This window comes from Oncorhynchus tshawytscha, linkage group LG31 (genome assembly GCF_018296145.1).
Source record: "Oncorhynchus tshawytscha isolate Ot180627B linkage group LG31, Otsh_v2.0, whole genome shotgun sequence".
Lineage (NCBI taxonomy): Eukaryota > Metazoa > Chordata > Actinopteri > Salmoniformes > Salmonidae > Oncorhynchus > Oncorhynchus tshawytscha.
In genome coordinates, this window is record NC_056459.1 from 7,186,285 (window position 1) to 7,210,240 (window position 23,956).

At 44.3% G+C, this 23,956-nt stretch overlaps 2 protein-coding genes across 3 annotated transcripts in view; one reads left to right on the plus strand and one right to left on the minus strand.

The window, feature by feature from the left end:
• The window catches only part of LOC112229852 (voltage-dependent calcium channel gamma-6 subunit), a 52,370-nt gene extending 29,824 nt beyond the window's left edge, over nucleotides 1-22,546 (minus strand). Inside the window, exon 1 of the mRNA XM_024395945.2 lies at nucleotides 22,486-22,546. The gene's annotated coding sequence lies outside the window, so the exon portion shown is untranslated. The remainder of the gene's footprint in view (nucleotides 1-22,485) is intronic.
• On the plus strand, nucleotides 1,560-23,632 carry LOC112229350 (neuronal pentraxin-1-like). 2 transcript variants are annotated; one of them, XM_024395168.2, is made up of 8 exons: nucleotides 9,669-9,858; nucleotides 10,852-10,953; nucleotides 11,272-11,476; nucleotides 12,877-13,966; nucleotides 15,607-16,318; nucleotides 16,462-16,712; nucleotides 19,792-19,971; nucleotides 20,796-23,632. In XM_024395168.2, exons 4-8 carry the CDS (start codon nucleotides 13,223-13,225, stop codon nucleotides 21,003-21,005), a joined length of 2,097 nt encoding a protein of 698 aa, XP_024250936.2. In that variant the 5' UTR covers nucleotides 9,669-9,858; nucleotides 10,852-10,953; nucleotides 11,272-11,476; nucleotides 12,877-13,222; the 3' UTR covers nucleotides 21,006-23,632. The 2 variants fall into 2 exon arrangements, with proteins under 2 accessions (XP_042166112.1, XP_024250936.2); XM_042310178.1 differs by lacking the exons at nucleotides 9,669-9,858; nucleotides 10,852-10,953; nucleotides 11,272-11,476 and adding an exon at nucleotides 1,560-1,608.
• The last annotated feature ends 324 nt before the right edge of the window (nucleotides 23,633-23,956 follow it).

A 23,956-nucleotide genomic window follows, 5' to 3' on the forward strand; every position in this document is an offset into this window, starting at 1 on the left:
ATGAATGTACTGTCATGTTTTTACAATTGTATAACTGCCTTAATTTGCCGGACCACAGGAAGAGCAGCTACTGACTTGGCAGCAGCGAATGGAGATCCATAATAAATACGAATGGTATGGAGATACTTTTTAGCGACAGGGTCTGGGAGACTGGTAAGGATAGAGGGAACAATGAATGGAACCAAATACATGCAAATCCTTGATGAGACCTCGTACCGGACAACAATTTTTTCTACAATGAGTCGGGCGCAAAGGACTTACCCTCATCCCCGTCATTCGCATGAGAAAGAAACATCGGATACATCGGTCTTGTAAGGATCCGATGGTGAGTGGGTAATCTGCTTCTACCATCAGTCAGTCCTATTAGCCAACGTACAATCATTGGATAACAAAATAGACAAACTACGATCACGAATATCCTACCAACGGGACAATAAAAACGGTAATATCTTATGTTTCACCGAGTCGTGGCTGAACAACAACATGGATAAAATACAGCTGCCAAGATTCATGCTAGATTGGCAAAATAGTACAGCTAACTCCAGTAAGAGAAGGGGTGGCAGCCTGTGTATATTTGTAAACAACAGCTGGTGCACAAAATCTAATATTATGGAAGTCTCAAGGTTTTGCTCGCCTGAGGTCGAGTATACCATTATAAGCTGTAAGACCACACTATTTACCAAGAGAGTTTTCATCTATATTCTCCATAGCTATCTAGTTACCACCACAAACCGATGCTGGCACTAAGTCCGCACTCAATGAGCTGTATAAGGGCATAAGCAAAAAGGAAAATGCTCATCCAGAGGCTGCGCTTCTAGTGGCCGGGGACTTTAATGCAAGGAAATTTAGATCTGTTTTACCTCATTTCTACCAGCATGTTAAATGTGCAACCAGAGGGGAAAAAAACTCTAGACCACCTTTACACCACACACAGAGACGCGTACAAAGCTCTCCCTCACCCTACATTTGGCAAATCTGACCATTTTATCCTCCTGATTTCTGCTTACAAGGAAAAACTAAAGCAAGAAGCACCAGTGACTCGGTCAATGAAGAAGTGGTCAGATGACGCAGATGCTAAGCTACAGGACTGTTTTTAAAAAATCCTTCTCTCTACTATTATTCTGACATTTCACTTTCTTAAAATAAACTGGTGATTTTAACTGACCTAAGACAGGGGATTTTTACTAGGATTAAACGTCAGGAATTGTGAAATACTGAGTTGAAATGTATTTGGTTAAGGTGTATGTAAACTTCTGACTTCAACTGTGTGTTACATATTGTAAATATATGCTCATAAACATCTGTATTATACTCAAAACAAATTGAATGCTTGGGTGTTCTTGGGCAAAGGTGTGTCCAAAGCTATGTAGGGAAATAAACAGAACCTGAGAAAGGGTACATATGGATGTCTGTAAAAGAAAGCCAAGAAGAATCAAGAAAATGGTTGACCGTGAGAACCTGTAGGAGTGGAGGGATATTTAAACAAAGGGGTGAGAGAGACCGGGAGAGGAAGAGAGAGTTAAAATGATCCTCCTAGCGCAAATCCTTTTCAATCTGATCAGTGTTTGGGGATGGACTAACCAGCTTGGGACTGTAGCCTGTGACCAGGTAAGGAAGCGTATTCACCCTAAAAAACACTTATTACTCCTTGATGGTTGCACTTTTTTTTTGTAAATATACAAATCTAAAAAAGGTATTTTTGGATTACCTTCAGGATAATCTGCTTTGTACAAACGGTTGAGTTGAGAGCCTGGCTATAACTGTATTTTAGAAACGGAGAGTTGAGTCTTTCGGATTGAAAGTAAATGTCTCAAGTTGTAGGGTGCTGTTCTTACTCTCTGAAGTCTTGGATTCAGAAGAAAAAGGTAGTATAAAACAATGTGCTCAAATTTGTAGGCATAGCTTTTATTGATCTCACTCACTGTAGAAGAGTGTTAGTAATTGTCAAGACACTTTACCTGGGACTCTACGAATGCCTATAATATGTCACTTGAAATAGGTAAATGTTTTTCATGTAAATCCATTCTACAATAGACAGATTTTCCATAGGATCAAATGTGATATTTCAACTTTAGTATATGATCTGAAATTGTCCCGTCAAACTAAGTCATACAAATGGATAAGTTGCGACTGCTTATTTAGGAATAAAATAATTCCTTTGGAGTAACCAAATGTATTGCTGCAATTGTGCATGTTTGTTTTCAAGCTGCATTGGGATTTGGATTGTGTATTATTTATTACTATTGGTAATTTTTCCATTTTCAACATGTATGGTCATTTCTGAAATCTTGTTTGTCAACTGCATATTTTCTCAAGTTCATACTGTGGTATTGTGATTATGCTTCAATAGATATAGAATAGAGAAGTCGATTGAAATGTCAAGAAGAACCCTTTTGAAACCCCTTTTTCTAAAAGTGTAATGCTAAATAACAACATGATGATTGACTAGCGATACTGAATAGAGAATTTGTCCGAAATAGTTGGATAACAAGGTATTTCCCCAGTACATAAACACTTCCACTGTGCCAAGTCGGGTTTGGATAGTGCTAGTTACAGAGTCAATGGGAACTTAGAGTTTGAAGTCAGACGATCACCTTGGTTGTGTTAGCGGGAATATTCACCACTATAGGCATATTTCTCAGTCCAATGACTTCTTTCAGCTGTTCTCTGGATGGGTTTGTGGCCACATGCTTGTGTCGAGGTCATGACATGACCTTTGACACAGGCCCACCTTTGACAACTTCAAATATTTGGCATCTCTACTTACTTGTGGTGATACAGAACCAATTATTTATTTGTTGCAGATATTTCTTATTGGTCATAAGAATACTGCATTTCACAAGTTATTTTAGAACGAAAGATTGAAAGGAAACAGTCATTTATTTTAGATCATTTCCTGTCCTCTGTGGATTACAATGAAACATTGGCTCCTCTGCAGCTTCTACTAATCTATGGTCAGATTAAGTGTCTTTGTTTTATTCTTAACACACTTGGAGTTTTTGAAGGCATGGTATACAGTTGTGCAGGAGACACATGTCCTGCAGGATCCTGATACTGTAGCTGCCCAGCGGTGAACGTCACATCGTGTCATGGTTGAGGTTAAGTCGGGCACAACTTTTAGACCTTTGCTTTAACCCTTGCAGTGAGGTTAACACGGCTCAGCCTATTTATATGAAGTGTTATCAGCAAGCATGTTTAACAAGCCAAAATGAAGGGTCTGTTGATCACATGTTCCTGTTACTAATGTTTAAAAACTCCAGTTAACAAAACACTTGTTGGAAACAGCATGGGTCCCACTTAGACTGTGTTTTAGTAATTACATGGATGGACCAGTCTGTGGTGGTACACTGTAATTGTGCTACACAGTCGGGGGTAGCACACAGGGGTATGGTACAGTGGTGCCCAGAGAATGAGTAAGAGCCACACTGTACATGTTAAAGGGCAACTCCACCATTTTTCAACCTCATTTTCATTATCTCCAGCACAATAGAAGTGTCAACATGTGAAAATGGCACATTTCTAAGGTTTGTAGAAAAAAATATAAAGTAAAAAATGACAATCAAAAGTTAAAACATTTTAAAAACAGTGACTTTCAAACACTGAGATTTGCGGTGACATGGGGAGCAAGAGAATACCCTCCCTTGGACTGGAAACTTGTTGCAGGTTTTGAAAATCACTGTTTTTTAAAAACTTTTAATCCTGCCCTGTGATGTCACAGAGAAGCATTTTTAGGGGGACTTTTTAACCACAGATCATAGAAATAAGCTGTTTCACATATGCAGACACTGGTTTGGTGCTGGAGATTATGAATATGAGGTTGAAAAGTAACAGAATTGTCCTTTCAGTGTTGAGCGCAAAAGGTTTTAAGGTTTTATTTCTATTTCTACACAGTTAATGTGCTAAGTATATACCCATGATCTAATATATTATATGATACAAACCCATGAAGTGATATATTGTACAATTTTAAAACTTTAATTTAGATTTAGGTTAAAGGAAATTGTGTACCATTCTTAGCACCTATAGTATACTGAACACTTATTCTATGACATTATTTGTGGAGTGCAAATATTTGCAAATACTCTGTGAGCAGTTATATTGTAGCGTATTCTATATATTGTGTCAAGGTTAACCCTTGTCTCCTCTACTCTTTCTAATTGATCACAGGCTTTCATTAGTCTCGTTCAAGCAACAGGGGGAATCACTGTGCCAAGTTTACATGCCAATCAGCCATGTTCAATACGCATGACGTGGGGCATGAGTCAAGCACAGCAGGGCACGAGGAGGAAAAGCTTCTTAAAAGCAACAGGACAGGGCATATGGAGACGTCAACCCACGTCTGGCCTGAATTGGCTTGTGGCCTGTAGACTGGCCCAGCTTCTCTGACCCATGTGATAACGATGCTTTGACTTTCTGAAGTGAGCAGGCCAGGGCCAATCCTCTGCCCTACCATCAGGTTTTAATCCTGGGAATCCTATTAGTGAGTCAACCTTTAGAGGAGGAAAGTCCCTCCGGGTCAGAAGACTTTGACTTGCCAAGGCTTGGGAAGATTCTTTGTGCGTAGGTAATCACCCAAAACAATAACATTTTGTCATTCCATTGACTTATTAAAGGGATACTTCAGGATTTTGCCAATGAGGCCCTTTATCTTTGATGTAATGTCCTTAAAACAAGTCAAAATGAGGCTCAGTAGTGTGTGTGGCCTCCACGTGCCTGTATGACCTCCCTACAACGCCTGGGCATGCTCCTGATGAGGTGGCGGATGGTCTCCCTGAGGGATCTCCTCCCAGACCTGGACTAAAGCATCCAACAACTCCTGGACAGTCTGTGGTACAACGTGGCGTTGGTGGATGGAGCGAGACATGATGTCCCAGATGTGCTCAATTGGATTCAGGTCTGGGGAACGGGCGGGCCAGTCCATAGCATCAATGCCTTCCTCTTGCAGGAACTGCTGACACACTCCAGCCACATGAGGTCTAGCATTGTCTTGCATTAGGAGGAACCCAGGGCCAACCGCACCAGCATATGGTCTCACAAGGGGTCTGAGGATCTCATCTCGGTACCTAATGGCAGTCAGGCTACCTCTGGCGAGCACATGGAGGGCTGTGCGGCCTCCCAAAGAAATGCCACCCCACACCATGACTGACCCACTGCCAAACCGGTCATGCTGGAGGATGTTGCAGGCAGCAGAACGTTCTCCACGGCGTCTCCAGACTGTCATGTCTGTCACATGTGCTCAGTGTGAACCTGCTTTCATCTGTGAAGAGCACAGGGCGCCAGTGGCGAATTTGCCAATCTTGGTGTTCTCTGGCAAATGCCAAACGTCCTGCACGGTGTTGGGCTGTAAGCACAACCCCCACCTGTGGACGTCGGGCCCTCATACCACCCTCATGGAGTCTGTTTCTGACCGTCTGAGCAGACACATGCACATTTGTGGCCTGCTGGAGGTCATTTTGCAAGGCTCTGGCAGTACTCCTCCTGCACCTCCTTGCACAAAGGCGGAGGTAGCGGTCCTGCTGCTGGGTTGTTGCCCTCCTACGGCCTCCTCCACGTCTCCTGATGTACTGGCCTGTCTCATGGTAGCGCCTCCATGCTCTGGACACTATGCTGACAGACACAGCAAACCTTCTTGCCATAGCTCGCCTTGATGTGCCATCCTGGATGAGCTGCACTACCTGAGCCACTTGTGTGGGTTGTAGACTCCGTCTCATGCTACCACTAGAGTGAAAGCACCGCCAGCATTCAAAAGTGACCAAAACATCAGCCAGGAAGCATAGGAACTGAGAAGTGGTCTGTGGTTATCACCTACAGACCCACTCCTTTATTGGGGGTGTCTTGCTAATTGCCTATAATTTCCACCTGTTGTCTATTCCATTTGCACAACAGCATGTGAAATTGATTGTCAATCAGTGTTGCTTCCTAAGTGGACAGTTTGATTTCACAGAAGTGTGATTGACTTGGAGTTACATTGTGTTGTTTAAGTGTTCCCTTTATTTTTTTGAGCAGTGTATATTTTTGATTTTAGATTCTTCTAAGTAGCCATTGTCACGCCTTGGTCTTAGTATTTTTGTGTTTTCTTTAATTATTTGTTCAGGCCAGGGTGTGACATGGGTTTATTGTGTTGTCGTATTGGGGTTTTTGTAGGCATTGGGATTGTGGCTGATTAGGGGTGTGTCTAGCATAGGCTTGGCTGCCTGAGGTGGTTCTCAATCAGAGTCAGGTGATTCTCGTTGTCTCTGATTGGGAACCATATTTAGGTAGCCTGGGTTTTCCTGTGTATTTTGTGGGTGATTGTTCCTGTCTCTGTGTAGTGTTCACCAGATAGGCTGTAATTAGGTTTTCACGTTTCGTTTGTTGTTTTTGTATTTATTTAGTTATTTCATGTATCGCTATTTTTTCATTAAAGAACATGAGTAACCACCACGCTGCATTTTGGTCCGACTCTCCTTCAACAGACGAACGCCGTTACAGAATCACCCACCACACCCGGACCGAGCGACGTGGTAACAGGCAGCGACAGCAGGAGCAGCGAAAGGAGGAATGGACATGGGAAGACGTGTTGGATGGCAAAGGTTGTTACACTTGGGAGGAGATACTGGCCGGAAGAGATCGCCTCCCATGGGAACAGGTGGAGGCATTTAGGAGAGCAGAGGCAGCCGGAGATAAGAGCTGACGATACGAGGGAACACGGTTGGCAAGGAAGCCCGAAAAGCAGCCCCAAAAATTGATTGGGGGGGGGGGGCTCAGGGAGAGAGTGGCAGAGTCAGGAGTCAGACCTGAGCCAACTCTCCCTGTTAATTGTGAGGAGCAGCGATCAAAGGACTTCTGGACTTGGGAAGAGATATTGGACGGAAAAGGACCCTGGGCACAGCCTGGTGAATATCGACGCCCCAAAGAAGAACTGGAGGCGGCGAGAGCGGAGAGGCGCTGGTATGAAGAGGCAGCACGGTGACGCGGATGGAAGCCTGAGAGTCACCCCCAAAAATGTATTGGGGGGGGGGCTCACAGGGAGTATGGCGATGCCAGGTAGGAGACCTGCGCAAACTCCCTGTGCTTACCGGGGGGCTAAAGAGACCGGGCAGGCACCGTGTTATGCTAGTGAGCACACGGTGTCTCCAGTGTGGGTGCATAGCCCGGTACAGTACATACCAGCTCTTCGTATTAGCCGGGCTAGAGTGGGCATCGAGCCAAGTAAGGTTGGGCAGGCTCGGTCCGGTCTATCCAGAGCCACCTCCACACACCAGTCCTCCGGTAGCAGCTCCCCGCACCAGGCTTCCTGTGCGTGTCCTCGATCCAGTACAACCAGTTCCAGCACCACGCACCAGGCCTTCAGTGCGCCTCGCCTGTTCAGCACAGCCAGAGCCATCCTTCTCTCTAGCGCTGTCGGAGCCTCCCGCCTGTTCAGCGCAGCCAGCGTTTTCCTCATCTCCTGTGCTGTCGGAGTCTCCCGCCTGTTCAGCGCTTCCAGAGCCTTCCTCCTCTACAGCGCTGCCGGAGCCTCCTGCCTGTTCAACGCTGCCAGTCTGCATGGAGCGGCCAGAGCTTCCAGTCTGCATGGAGCGGCCAGAGCTGTCAGTCTGCATGGAGCAGCCAGAGCTGCCAGGTTGCATGGAGCAGCCAGAGCTGCCAGGTTGCATGGAGCAGCCAGAGCTGCCAGTCTGCATAGAGCTGCCAGTCTGCATAGAGCAGCCAGATGCTGCCAGTCTGCATGGAGCTGCCAGTCTGCATGGAGCTGCCAGTCTGCATAGAGCAGCCAGAGCTGCCCGTCTACATGGAGCAGCCAGAGCTGTCAGCCTGCATGGAGCATCCTTAGCTGTCAGTCTGCATGGAGCAGCCTGAGCTGCCAGTTTGCATGGAGCAGCCAGAGCTGTCAGTCTGCTCAAAGCACCAGTCTGCATGGAGCAGCCATAGCTGTCAGTCTGCATGGAGCAGCCAGAGCTGCCAGTCTGCATGGAGAAGCCAGAGCTGTCAATCTGCATGGAGCAGCCAGAGTTGCCAATCTACATGGAGCAGCCAGAGCTGTCAGTCTGCATGGAGCAGCCAGAGCAGCTAGATCCACCCGTCAGCCATGATCTTCCAGATCTGCCAGTCAACCAGACTCTTCCAGATCTGCCAGTCAACCAGATGGTCGGCGGCGAGGGTGGACTATCCCAGGACGCAAGGGGGAGGAACTAAGACATTTATGGAGTGGGGTCCACGTCCCGAGCCGGAGCAGCCACCATGGACAGATGCCCACCCGGACCCTCCCTATGGTTTTGAGGTGCATCCGGGAGTCCGCACCTTGGGGGGGGATTCTGTCACGCCTTGGTCTTAGTATTTTTGTGTTTTCTTTAATTATTTGTTCAGGCCAGGGTGTGACATGGGTTTATTGGGTTGTCGTATTGGGGTTTTTGTAGGCATTGGGATTGTGGCTGATTAGGGGTGTGTCTAGCATAGGCTTGGCTGCCTGAGGCGGTTCTCAATCAGAGTCAGGTGATTCTCGTTGTCTCTGATTGGGAACCATATTTAGGTAGCCTGGGTTTTACTGTGTATTTTGTGGGTGATTGTTCCTGTCTCTGTGTAGTGTTCACCAGATAGGCTGTAATTAGGTTTTCACGTTTCGTTTGTTGTTTTTGTATTTATTTAGTTATTTCATGTATCGCTATTTTTTCATTAAAGAACATGAGTAACCACCACGCTGCATTTTGGTCCGACTCTCCTTCAACAGACGAACGCCGTTATAGCCATCCTTTGCATTGATTACAGCTTTGCACACTCTTGGCATTCTCTCAAGCAGCTTCAACTGGAATGCTTTTCCAACAGTCTTGAAGGAGTTACCACATGTGCTGAGCCCTTGTTGGCTGCTTTTCCTTCACTCTGCTGTCCCATTCATCCCAAACCATCTCAACCAGGTTGAGGTCGGGTGATTTTAGAGGCCAAGTCATCTGATGCAGCACTCCATCACTCTCCTTCTTGGTCAAATAGCCCTTACACAGCCTGGAGATGTGTTGGGTCATTGTCCTGTTGAAAAACAAATGATAGTCCCACTAAGTGTAAACCAGATGGGATATCGTATTGCTGCAGTGTGCCTTGAATTCCAAATAAATCACCAGCAAAGGTCCCCCACACCATCACACGTCCTCCTCCATGCTTCACAGTGGGAACTACACATGCGGAGATCATCCGTTCACCTACTCTGCATCTCACAAAGACACAGCGTTTGAAACCAAAAATATATTTTTTTAACTCCTCAGCCCAAGGACAAATTTCCACCAGTCTAATGTCCATTGCTTGTGTTCCTTGGCCCAATCAAGTCTCTTCTTATTATTGGTGTCCTTTAGTAGTGGTTTCTTTGCAGCAATTCGACCATGAAAGCCTGATTCATGCAGCTTCCTCTGAACAGTTGATGTTGAGATGTGTCTGTTGCTTGAACTCTTTGAAGCATTTATTTGGGCTGCAATCTGAGACATAAATGGTCTCCACGAGTTCATCTGACTCTGGATGAATTGAAAATCTGAGCAATTACCAGAATCTTTCACTAGACTGAGACTTTTCTGTCATTTCAATAGTAAAACATTGTAGCGTGGCACAGTAAAATACTGTAAATCTGTTTTACAGCATTAATGCTGTAGATTGCACTGCATAATGGGTAAATGCCGAACAAAATACTGTTATTAACTGTAATTGGACGTCTCCTGTAAAAAAATCTAATCTACTGTATTTCTTTATTGTAATAGCTTATGCCTGCTGTAGATTCAAATGATCACTTTCGGGCACTAACCTCATGCTGTCTGGTGAGACACATGAATAACAGACTATTTTATTAAATGTATTTTTGAAGCTGCTGTGAAGTGGAAGAAAATGTTCAGCAGCTACTGGGTAGGTATTGTACGTTGACTTATAAATAAGTTATTTTATTGCTAGCCAACGTGGAATTACTGCATGTTTTTTTTAGCTGACTTAGCTAGCTAGTTAGCTAGCTCAAGTTGACACAAGCCATTTCAGTCTGCTCTAAATTGCTTTGTAAATATCTTGCTGTGCGACCTAGAAAATAAATGACCCACAGATAGTAATTGTTGTGATGATGGGCTTCGCTGTACCGCAGCTTCTGAGTGCATTGAGAATAAACTGAGTGCAGATTCTGGACCATTATGTTTTCAACATTACTACAAAGAAAATGGCTTATTTATAGCAATTAAAAAGATATGACCCATATTACTGCCGGAATGTATTTTTTTCACGGCTTGACATGCAGCATTTAACACAAACCACGTAGAGGGCCATTAAACTACTCACGAGCCTCAGCCGCTAAAGCCAATGAGAATGACCAGTGAACCGGTGTTGTGTCGAGGTGCCTGCCGACCTAAGGTGCTTCCACTGGGCAGCTCTATCACAGTGTCGCCGGCGGTAGCTAGTAACGTGGCCAATTTGAAAAATATATATTTTAGATTTCAAGTAGGATAGCAGTCTACACAAGAAATAACGAATATTGGAAGCCATCTAGATGTCATCGTGATACAGTCTACTCTAGGGGGAAGAGCATGAATGACAACAACACCGGGACCATGTCCTCCTTAGCTGTCACAACCGTGTGACACGTCCGTGTCCGTACAACCTCTCAACAACATTGTTCCATAATGCTACAGTATTAGCTAAACCTGTTCACTTTACCAGTAGTTTACAAACATTAAGTGGCACAGAAATAAAGGAAAATGTTTTGAGTCTGGTAAAATCACCTGTGGTGTTGTGTAGGCTATAGCAATGTTTTATTAGTTAGCTAGGGTTTGAGGTAGGTGTATCTAGCTGTCTTATTTGTATTTGTTCAATAGCGCAATTGATTTCATAAACTAAATTGGATATATGGCTGTACAGGTTGGAATCAACCCAAGATGATGAATCCTGAAGATGTGTCAACCCCTACCTTGCCCCATTCTTCCAAGAGCTCACTGAGTTTGAATGAAGATCTCTAGTGAGGTAAGTACAGTACACACACACACACCAGTGGAGGCTGCTGAGGGGAGGACGGCTCATAACAATGGCTGGAACAGATTTAGTGGAATGGCATCAAACACTTGGAGACCATGTATTTGGTGTATTTGATACCATTCCACTGATTCAGCTACAGCCATGAGCACGTCATCTTCAATTAATGTGCCACCAACCTCCTGTGACACATACACACACGACACTGGCTTGATATGTCCCTTGTCACCTATCTTTTTACCCACAGAGTAACAGCTCTGGTGCTCTCTGCCTCTCATTCTATTCTTAATTTGTCTATGCTTGTCCTAGGGGTGAGAAGAGCTGACAAATCAGAACTGAGGATGATTGTTACGGAGCCCCATGAGGAACACCTGATGCGGGGCTGACTTTTCTCTCCTATCTGCTCTCCAGTCCAAACTGTTCCGTTGTGTGTTTCAGCGCCTCTAAACCCCCTTACCCTGAATAGTTGCTCTGATGACCATGGATCTAGGATTGTACCCAATCTCCATCTTGGGTACAATTACATCTTCCTCTCTCTCTTTGTCTCACTCTCTCCCCCACACAATATAGTTTTTAAATTAGTGTTGTAATGATCTTTTTTGGTTTACATATGTGTTAACAATTCTTACTTCTATTGTCAATTCTGTTGTTGATTTGTTAATGTTTTTACCAATTTGAATAAATGTATTTTTCTTACATTTAGATTTTAGGGAGAATTTTACTACATTTACAGCATTATACAGGCACCAAACTTAATACTGTAATTTTGCTTTACAGCAGAGATGTATGTTACAATACTATTTTTCTTACTGCTGTAAATTTACAGTAAGGAAAATAGTTAAACACATTATTTGTCTACTACACTGTAGATGTAAGAAATATAGCTTGCTGATATAAAGAATTGCCAACTTGACATTGACAAATTTATATTGTATGTATTAATCTCGTCAAAATATAGGACTGGGGATTATATTTTAAGAAGTAGGCCTATCGGTAGGCGTGGTGACTTGATGATAGCCATGGGGATGGGTAAGAGCCTTATAAGAAAGTGTCCTTGTGCTCTCTTTTACCTTCTCCTCTTTTTGCCTCACTCTCTGTCTGACCTATTCAGGAAGTGCTGGATTAATTGAGGCCTTATACCTACTCTTAGAATGTTTGCTGAAGTCATTTAGGTGGTTTGATGGAATACAATCTCTGATTAGGAATAACATATAAACGTAACAATGCTAACTTTGCATAATAGGTCAGTAAATGCCATTCCCCAGATAAACATGTGCATAAACAACCTATACCCCTGGTCAAGAGCAGTTCTTTCCATTACTGTACATTGTAACTCAGAGCTACGGTGCTACTGTATCCTAGTCTGTACACACCACCTCAATCACACTGGCATTATTTGCGGCTCTTTCAATATAGCTTCTTTGGTGACAGCCCCTTGTCTCGCACAACTGTTCCCCTGTTGTTCCCCTATGAATAACCTCCTAGCCCTGCATAGTAAACTGCCTGCCTGCCCACATTAAAATGAAAACCATCATTCATTTAACTGCATCCTGTTGACTGCCTTGTAATCTGATTACACTGCCCAGGGGGGTTCTCAGTTGATGCAGTTGGCATCATTCACTGAAGGCCATTGCTGGCTCATTGAAAACCAATAGCGGTGACTGATTGACTAAATAATTGTAGTTTAATTGTTTATGACCCTAGCTCCATTACTCCCCACCGCTGCTCTGCTCGAGTTCTGTCATCGCCATCCTATTGCTCTGTACTGTTCAGTACATCAAGGTACTTCTGATCATGCCCTCGTATGTTGCTGTTGTCTACTCACTGAAGTGATAGCATTTCTCAAGACTTAAAAAAAAGTCTTTAAAGTGCCAATTACATTTATGACTTATCGCCTTTGTCTTTTCCTTCCAGATGGAAGCACCATCGGCCCTCACGGATAGATAGAAGCCGGCTATAAAGGGATTACTTTGGCTGCCGAACACAGGAGGCACGTTGTGCCACGAGGGTACACCTGGAGGCAGACCCCTCTTCCCTGAACAGAGGAAAAGGACTTTGGCACAAAGGGCTTTGGCACAAGGTCCTGCGTGTTGGAACACTTCTTGAAGGAAGCAACCCTGTTGGACAGGGGATTTTGGACTGTTTTGCCATGTGTCAAATCAGCTTGCCATCCGCTCCAAATGACCTCTACTCGTGGTATACATCACACCAAAAATAAAGCGTGGAAGGACAGTCTCCCTTGACAGGAGAGAACAAAAATATGCCCGACAACGCCATTCCACCCCTGATGCTTTTGCCTAAAGTGAAAATGCGTTGGAGTGGAGTACTCCCAGTTTTCATCCTACCCTCTTTGCCTCTTTTTTCTCTACTCCTTTATACTCTCATATCTTCCTCGATGGCTGTTGTTAGTTTGCCGGGATTAGACTATGACTATGGAGCCCAGCCAAAGTTTGTTTGTACCCCGATTCCAGCGGATGCAGACCCCAGCTGCTTCACACCAGGCGGGGCAGCACACGGACCTGCCCACGACAGACCCAGCAGTAATGGGCATCATGGACCTGCTGCAGGGGCGCCCAATGGTAATGGCAGGAGGTCGATGGGAATGGGGATAGGAATATCAGACGAGGCCAAATCCACCATCCTGCACCTTCGCGAGAGCCTGGTGCGGCAAAAGGAGACCATCTTAGACCAGCGGGAGACGATCAGGGAGCTGACTGCCAAGCTGACCCTCTGTGAGGGCTTTGGCCGGGGGGTGGGTCATCACGATGACCATCACGACAACCACCATGGAACCCCGCGTCTCAACACCCATCACCCGAGCTCGCACCATGCCTACCATGATGCTGACCACCACGGGGATCCACACTACCCACTGAACAATGGACATCGATCTGACCCACACCACCGAGGGAAGGACAACGCTGGGAGCAAGCATGGGGCCTTCTCCCCTGAGAAAACTAGGAAAACGCTACAGACACTCAAGGAGAGGCTGGAGAACTTGCAGGTCAGTGGGAACAACAACAAAGGTTGAGTAGGAAGAGGGATAGGAAGCTTATTGGTCCTTTGTGTGAATTTAGGTTATCTTATGCGTCACTACGGGGCACTGTGTCTCGCTACTGACCTGAAATGAAGCACGACAATGGGTGCTCCAGCTTTCTCTCACGCCGTGAGGATATCAGTGGCCTACAGCCCAAGCTCCATCCATGTGCATGCGTAGGAAGACCTAAGTTGATTAGTTAATTATCCTGACTCTCACCCTAGAGGATATATTGCACTGATCCCATGGGAATTCATGAAGCCTAGGAGAAGGTCTTGTTGAGTGATTGTATGACATATGACCATTGACACTAACAACCAACTTTTTATTTTCTTTATTTTCCCATGAATCAAGGAAGTTCCTGTATATACAAAATCCAACTTATTTGACCAACATTTTGGGGATTCCGAAAGATCATTTTTTGGTTCTAATTGATTCTCACCCATTTTCTTAAAGTGATTCTAGCACTCTATAATGAATTGTAAGACTTGCTATGAGACATGCTATAGGCTTATATCCTATACAAGTACTACTAACACTTAATAACACTGGTGGTTCATAGAAAGTAGAGCCCAACCTATCTGTTTTCTTTGGGGTCCGATAACGATTCAGATATTTTGTGGGACAAAACTGACCAACACCAATTTATCTGTCGATTTAGTGTTTTACAACAGGGAAATTGAAAAGTTACATTTTTCCACACCAAGTTCTCCTAAATTTCCATCCAAAAGAGTAATTGTCCAAGAATTTTTTTCAAATGTTGATTTCTTACATTGTGACAATGAAAATGAGAATGGACGCTAGTGTTCAGATAAGCATGCGATTCACTTTTTTCCATCCCATTTACTGAATAATGAAACTATATATATCAGTCAGGCTCTAAAAATAAAGTGTTACCAAAACAAACGTGCTATAAGACATCACAGTGGCATATATCCTATACAAGCATTAATAGCACTTAATAACACTGATGGTTCATAGAAAGTGTTACCAAATGTCTTGAGGGTGTTAGACAAAGAGTGTTCAGCTGAGATTGGCCTCCCGAGTGGCTCAACTGTCTAAGGCAACGCTTTGCAGTACTAGAGGCATCACTACAGATCCGGGTTCGATCCCGGGCTGTGTCGCAGCCGGCCGGGACCGGGAGACCCATGAGGCGGCACACGATCGGCCCGGCATCGTCAGGCTTAGGGGAGGGTTTGGCTGGCCGGGATTTCCTTGCGCTCTAGCAACTCCTTGTGGCGGGCCGGGCGCATGCACGCTGACTTCGGTCGCCAGCCGTGCAGTGTTTCCCCCGACACATTGGTGCGGCTGGCTTCCTGGTTAAGCGAGCAGTGTGTCAAGAAGCAGTGTGGCTTGGCAGGGTTGTGTTTCGGAGGACGCTTGGCTCTCGACCTTTACCTCTACCTCTTTACCTTGCAGCGATGGGAAAAGACTGTAACTACCACGAAATTGGGGAGAAAAAGTGGTAAACAAATACAAAAAAAGTCCTATTATGGAAATAAATTCCAACTGATATTCTAGTTTGCTCCACAAAGTTTGAATAACCAAGCACATGGACTAATAACATTTGTAATAGTAACTATTAATAATTTTCTCTCTTTCTCCAGGCCAGGAATTCCTCCAGCTCCTATTCAAGCTCACTGAGAGACCTCCTGCAACGCAAAATCAATGCACTTGAGAAGCAGCTCAACAATCACTACGGTGGGCATCATGATTATGGTCACCATGACGATGACCACCATGACGACCACCACGATGACCACCATGACGACCACCACGATGACCATCATGACGACCACCACGATGACCAACATGGACCCGACCACCATCATGATGATCGACACGATGACCACCATGGACCCAGTCACCACGACGATCACCATGATGACCACCACGAGACCCGCACCTCCACCCCCACCCCCACCCGCCACAACAACCGCCACAACAACCGTCAAAACAGTCACCATGACCGACACTATGACCGCCATTATGATCGTAGCCATGGCCGCCATGACACCCACGATAACGACCACAATGCCGAACACCATGATGACCATCACAACGACCGTCATGGCGAACACCATGATGACCATCATGACCTTCACCACGATGACCACCATGATGATCTTCACGATGACCACCATGATGACCACCATGGAAACGGTCACAGTGACGATGGTCACCATGGCAACGACGACCATGGCCATCATCCTCGTCCATCCTATAACAGCAAGCCGCCGGCTCCAAGACCTCTTGGCCGTGGACACAACAAGCTTGAAACTGTGCTGAGCCACCTTAACCACAGGAACACTGACCCTGGTATTGAAACTCTGATAATAACCCACTTTGACACTGTATACTATTTTCCAAGTTATATCATGCATGCAGAGTTGTATTTGCAGGTACAAATACTCAGTATCAGCTGTTCATTGCTCATATTTTGCTGTCTTGTACCCTAACAGGTACCCGGAAAAAGCCAAAGAGTCCGGATGCTTTCCAGATTGGCTTCCCTATGCGCACTAACTACATATATGGAAAAATAAAGAGGACCCTACTCAACGAAATCTTCGCCCTCACTGTCTGCCTCTGGATAAAAGGAGGATCAGGGCCTGGCCTCGGCACTCCCTTCTCCTACTCTGTACCGGGACAGGCCAACGAACTGGTTCTGATCGAATGGGGCAACAACCCCATGGAACTACTGGTCAACGACAAGGTAAGAGCATGATTGATTATTTTACATACTTTCACGTTGTGCCCCTAGTGACCAATTTGTGAAGATCTATATCTTTGTCCTCACTTCTTACAAACATACACTCTCCTACTATAAGGTTTCCTACTGTGATGTGTCATAATGTGATGGTTGGGGTACGTACATACCCCAACCAGAAGCCATGGATTACAGGCAACATTCTCACTGAGCTAAATGGTCGAGCTGCCGCTTTCAAGGTATGGGACTCTAACCCGGAAGCTTACAAGAAATCCTGTTATGCCCTGCGACGAACCATCAAACACATAAGAAAAGCATCAATACAGGGTTAAGATTGAGTCATACTACACCGGCTCCGACGCTCGTCTTATGTGGCAGTGCTTGCAAACTATTATAGACTACAAAGGGAAGCACAGCCGCGAGCTGCCCAGTGACACGAGCCTACCAGACGAGCTAAATCACTTCTATGCTCGCTTCGAGGCAAGCAACACTGAGGCATGCATGACAGCATCAGCTGTTCCAGACGACTGTGTGATCACACTCACGTCGGCTACGGAGAGCAAGACCTAGAAACAGGTCAACGTACACAAGGCTGCAGGGCCAAATGGATTACCAGGACATGTGCTCCGGGCATGTGCTGATCAACTGGCAGGTGTCTTCACTGACATTTTCAACATGTCCCTGATTGAGTCTGTAATACCAACATGTTTCAAGCAGACCACCATAGTCCCTGTGCCTAAGAACACTAAGGAAACCTGCCTAAAAACCTGCCTAAATGACTACTGACCCGTAGCACTCACGTCTGTAGCCATGAAGTGCTTTGAAAACCTGGTCATGGCTCACATCAACACCATTATCCCAGAAACCCTAGACCCACTCCAATTTGCATACCTCCCAAACAGATACACAGATGATGCAATCTCCATTGCACTCCACACTGCCCTTTCCCACCTGGACAAAAGGAACACTTATGTGAGAATGCTACTCATTGACTACAGCTCAGCGTTCAACACCATAGTACCCTCAAAGCTCATCACTAAGCGAAGGACCCTGGGACTAAACACCTCCCTCTGCAACTGGATCTTGGACTTCCTGACGGGCCGCTCCCATGTGGTGAGGGTAGGTAGCAACACATCTGCCACGCTGATTCTCAACACTGGAGCTCCACAGGGGTGCGTGCTCAGTCCCTTCCTGTACTCCCTGTTCACCCACGACTGCATGGCCAGGCACAATTCCAACACCATCATTAAGTTTGCAGACGACACCAGTGGTAGGCCTGATCACTGACAACGACAAGACAGCCTATAGGGAGGAGATCAGAGACATGGCCGGGTGGTGCCAGAATAACAACCTATCCCTCAACGTAACCAAGACTAAGGAGATGATTGTGGACTACAGGAAAAGGAGGACAGAGCGCACCCCCATTCTCATTGATGGGGCTGTAGTGGAGCAGGTTGAGAGCTTCAAGTTCCTTGGTGTCCACATCAACAACAACCTAGAATGGTCCAAACACACCAAGACAGTCGTGAAGAGAGCACAACAAAGCCTATTCCCCCTCAGGAAACTAAAAAGATTTGGCATGGGTCCTGAGTTCCTCAAAAGGTTCTGCAGCTGCAACATCGAGAGCATCCTGACTGGTTGCATCACTGCCTGGTACGGCAATTGCTCGGCCTCTGACCGCAAGGCACTACAGACGGTGCGTACGGCCCAGTACATCAATGGGGCTAAGCTGCCTGCCATCCAGGACCTCTACACCAGGCGGTGTCAGAGGAAGGCCCTAAAAATTGTCAAAGTCCCCAGTCACCCCAGTCATAGACTGTTCTCTCTACTACCGCATGGCACGTGGTACCAAGTCTAGGACAAAAAGGCTTCTCAACAGTTTTTACCCCAAAGCCATAAGAATCCTGAACAGGTAATCAAATGGCTACTATTTGCATTGTGTGCCCCCACCCAGACCTCTTTTTACGCTGCTGCTACTCTCTGTTTATCATATATGCATAGTCACTTTAACCATATCTACATGTAAATACTACCTCAATCAGCCTGACTAACTGGTGTCTGTATGTAGCCTCGATACTTTTATAGCCTCGCTACTGTATCTAGCCCGTCTATTTACTATTGTTTTATTTCTTTACTTACCTATTGTTCACCTAATACCTTTTTTGCAGTATTGGTTAGAGCCTGTAAGTAAGCCTTTCACCTGTTGTATTCACACGTGACAAATAAACTTTGATTTGAAGCATTTAGAAAGGAGTGTTTCACCATTTTTAATCAAAATTTTAAATAAGACGGTGCTTATGTTATCAGTCAGTTGCCCCATTGGCAGCACAAGTGGAAAATCAATCACCTCAAGGCAAGCAAGCTTACACCTCAGTGTCAGGTGACTCCACTCTTATCCGATCAGGCACCGGAATTTGATTTATCTCCTGTCCTCAAGAAGTGAGGCAGGAGGCAGTTACAGTTCACCTGCTGCCTGCTCTCACCTAGTCTTGCCTCCTGAGAGACAGTGGTTCTGTCTTCATTTATCATCCTCCCTAATGGCATAAGACCACAGAGGGCAAGCAGCTTACCTAGCACAGTCATGTGAAGAGACGTCTAATGAGAGGGTGGACACGGGGATAGACACATGGTCTGGGCCCATACCTCAGCATGAGTCAGGGTTTCTCCCAGACAAGAGGGGATTTGGTGGTTAAACCTGGGAGATGCCTAGCTATGGCACCTGAAGGATATGACACAAAAGAAAAGAAGGCCATCGCATTTCAATTGGTGAGCTATTTGTACCTATTCACAAAACCTGGCAAATCTTTTACAAAATATCTCCCTTAAAAAAAGACAACATTTGTGTTTAATTTACCTTCTGAAGGTGTCATTTTTCTAAATGCCCAAGACAATGACACTAATATCCTGTTCTGTGACAGTCAATTAAACTGGTAATAATCTCTCTTTCTCCGAACAGGCAGTGACTTTGCTCTTTTTACTCATGGAAATCTTTTGTTTAGACTCTTCGGATTAAGCCAATCAATCAATCAATTAGCCAATCATGCAATTAGTTAATTATGCCATTGCCTCTATTTTCTTTGCACAGGCAGTGACATTGCCCATGGCAATGACGGATGGAAAGTGGCAACATCTGTGCGTGACGTGGTCAACACACGATGGGCATTGGGAGGCCTTCCAGGACGGTGTAAAAAGGGGATCTGGAGAGAATCTATCTGCATGGCATCCCATCAAGCCTGGTGGAGTCTTTATTCTGGGCCAGGAACAGGTACAACTCTACGTTTTATTTCTATGAATTTTCACACTCAAAGTTCTGAAGAACATATAAAAGCTGGGATAGGAACTGTACGTTTCTAAATATCAGTACTGGATCCCACAGCTGACAAAATGTTGCCATCAGGGAATTACTTGTCACACTTACAGTGTGTGTTTGCTGATTTTAGGATTCGCAAACACTAAAAGCTGTTAATACAATCATGTTAAAGCGGATTATCGTCTAGTTGTGTCCTGAGAAGACACAGGCTATTGCCAAAAACTAAGCTTGGAAATCAGTACATTGGTGACTGTGATATGTGGTTGTCTCACTTCGCTATCTTAAGATGAATGTAAGAACTGTATGTTGATCTAGACATACAGAGAGATTCCAGCCTGGTCTCATAGACTAGACGTAAGATAGTAAATGTAAATCTGGCACACCCAAATTAGTATGATATGTATGGTATGGTTACATTAGACAGAAGTTTTACTTAAGGCTAAAACAAAAGTAGGGTGGTTAGTAGGGGTGGATAGGGGATTGGCATATAATGCAAAAGTCTAGCAACCACAAAGGTTGCGTGTTAGAATATCATCATGGACAATTTTAGCTAATGACACTAGGTCATGAGAAGGTTTAAGAACAAAGGTTGATTGATCTGAACTGCCTAGTTTTAGAACATTGTTAGTGACTAACCAACCTTGTTTTAAAGGAATTAAAAGGTGGAAAACTCAGACATTTAAATAATTGCGTCTTCATCGTTTACTGTGGGATAGATTGTTCTTGTTCATGTTTTGTGGGCCTTTACACTTAATAATAATGCTGTGCTTTCCTAACAGGACGCCCTAGGTGGCCGATTTGACGCCACCCAGTCCTTCGTGGGCGAAATGTCAGACCTCCAGTTGTGGTCCCGCGTTCTCACGCCCAATGAAATCTACAGCCAGGCTTCCTGTGGAGGTCACATGGCTGGTGACCTCATCACCTGGACAGAGGCAGTGGTTGAGCTTCACGGTGGGGTCACCAAATACCCCTTCGACCCCTGCCACTAAGCACTACCCCACTCTGCCTCATTAAAAATGTCTGATCACTAAGCCCATGATGTCAGTCAACCAGCTGTACGGTGTGGCAGCAAGGGCTCTGTGCGCTACGCTGCAGAGACATTCTGCTATTTTTGCCATCCATTTCCTCTCTGTTCTGCCTTCCCCCTCGCTGGGCCGAGGAACTGAGAGGACTTTAAAAGAGCAACGGCTGGATATAACCGAATGGTCATGACTACCGCTGCTCCCAAGATCCAGTACAGGTAATAGGATTCCCTGTCTCTAGATGGGTCCATCCATGTATGCCCCGGCCTTAGCAAAGCCCTTCATCAGTCAGGTGTTCAAAGAATCAAAACCTTTTTTTTCTGGGATGTATTACGCCTGGATATGGTTCTCAAAGTCACAATAGTCCAGGTGTTATTTGTTGGTCTTTCTGTTTTTGACTGGTGAGCAGGATGATACCAGTGATGAAAAGGAAAGTAGGAATGAACAACCTAAAGGCACTGAAAACAGAGCCCTGCAGATGGCAAGTGTATGAGTTGGAAGACATTGATAAAGATTTGATGGTTGAATGTGATGAATGTGAGGGATTACGTTGTATTTTTCTGAACATGAAGATGGAGGAGCTCCTCTAGGGATGTTGTTTTTAGGCTTTTAGCCTGTCCCGACAGAGATTTCAGAGGCCTGTTTTCTACCACTGTGTTGTACACACATGCAACTGATCAACATTCCACTGGATTTTTCACAGGAACTTAGCTCTACAAATAGCTGATGGTGCTCTGCTTTTGGTTAAAGGAGTTTGCTTTGTCTGTTTGCGGAAACATATATTTTTGTAAGTACGTGTGTTTTAATAAAAGGTTAAAAAGGTGGACGTTTTGTCAGCTGGAATGTCTGTTTTAACACAGCAAAACTTGTGGGTTTGGTTTTGACGTATTTCTACGAGTGTGTCTGAAATGGCTGCCAGGTTTTATGCAACAGCAGAGTTGACATTGTCAAGTCTGACTTGTGGACAGGTGCCCGCATAAATACAGGTTAACTGGCTGTCAAGAGTTCTAAGGTAATGCTGACATCTCCATGGTAACCTGTGGCTTACAGTGGGATTTACCTGAGAAGTAGAGCTCTGACCCAGATCCAGACTATTTCCGTGCTGTCAGTAGCATACACATGCTCTCAAATAGGCTAAATTCAAACATGCACTCAAAACAGCTTGGAAACAAAAATGTAATGCTCTAAAAAATCTGTTGCTTTTTATTAGTTGGGTCTTGTGTTTTTAATGCATGTAAAATGCTTATACAAATCTGAAAAATATAGACTATGTATTGAATATCAACTGTGAAATTGCATAAACAAATACACACCATTACATTTTTGGTAAGTATAACTTATTGTACACAACACATCCTTTCCTTATCTATCCTTTCAGTGTATATGTCCATCCCTTATCTGTCTGTACAGCATACAAATTAGGAATTTATTTTATTAGTTCACTTACCCCCATTTCAGTGTATTAAGTTCGGACTGTCTATCGTCTCATTGTTTCACATGAACACTGATCGTAAAAGCACAGAACAATGAGACAGAGATATTTCACCGGATGGATAAATGTGAAGCATCCGGTTGCTGTTTCCACTCACTACCAGATATGGTGATGAGACGAAGCCTAGTGGCTGGCATTGGGAGAAGATGGAGCCAGATGGATTTTGGCTGACATTTTGCAAATTCTTTCCTTGATGAAACATTTGAGTTTTCTGTAATCTGTAACAAACAGAGTGGACAACGTCTTGTAAACTTTACCCTTTGCCAAAGTTTTAAAAAACTGTATTGTTTAGGAGTGCAAGGGCGAATTGGGTTATTGCACACTTCACAAAGTAGACGTTCCCTAATGTAAATATGCAAATAAATACTAGAATTCGCCAATAGGATCTCTCTAGCTAGTGCTTGGTTCTGCCCATATTCTTGCTTGGTTCTGCCCACTATGATTCATTTGCTCCCATTGAAAATAAAAGGCTCTGGTCTATCTTGGGCTAGTTATAAAAATCTTTGGTAAAAGGGTCTGTTGTTGCCATGGTGATAGTACAGCCCCCTGTTGCTAATAATCATTGCAACCATTACAGTATGTTTGTAAATATTTGTTAATGCACCTTTGTGAGAGGACATAGTGGTATGGATTGTTTTATAAGAGTTTATAATGCCAAGATGAGCATTAAAAACCCCCATGCTCCAGTTTATTTTCCTGATAGTGGGCTAAATGTATGTAATGTCTCCCAACATTTTGTGTGTATGTTTCTAATTCATTACATTTAAAAAAGATGATTGATTAATGAATGCTAATACAATTGGATAAAATGCAGTTTAAACACAGATTCTGATGGTGAAACTGCATTCAATGCTATGTTGCTTCCATAAAGTTTGTATAATCTCGCCTTTGGTATACATTTTATCTGTATATAAAGAAATTCTCAATAGCTTAGTTTTTCTTGTCTGTAAATATTGAACAACCTTTTATTTCTTCAGGTCTGTGTATTTGTTCAAAAAGTCCCTTTCCTGTGTATGTAAGCCAAAACTGTAAGATGAATCGTAAAATGTAAACAAGAAATAAATGGACTAACTCTGGTAAATATTATTTCATATTTCATGAACGGGTATTTCATGTCTTTTCTTTCATTGGTGGTCAGTCTTACCCCACAAAGGCTGGTGTGGGTCCAAGCTTTTGCTCCAGTCAAGCAGAAACACTCCTAATTAAAGCAGTGAATGAAGACGAATAATGTTTGTTAAAAATGTGATTAGTAGAATCGGATGTGTTACTGCTAGGATAGAGCAAAAGCTTGCACCCACACCAGCCATCACAGGATAAAAAATTCCCAACATGTAGCATACTGTGAAGGGCAGCTACTGCTATATATTGCTTACACTTATCCAGTCCCTTTACAGATTTGTGAACACCAAAGGTGTAATGGGTGGGA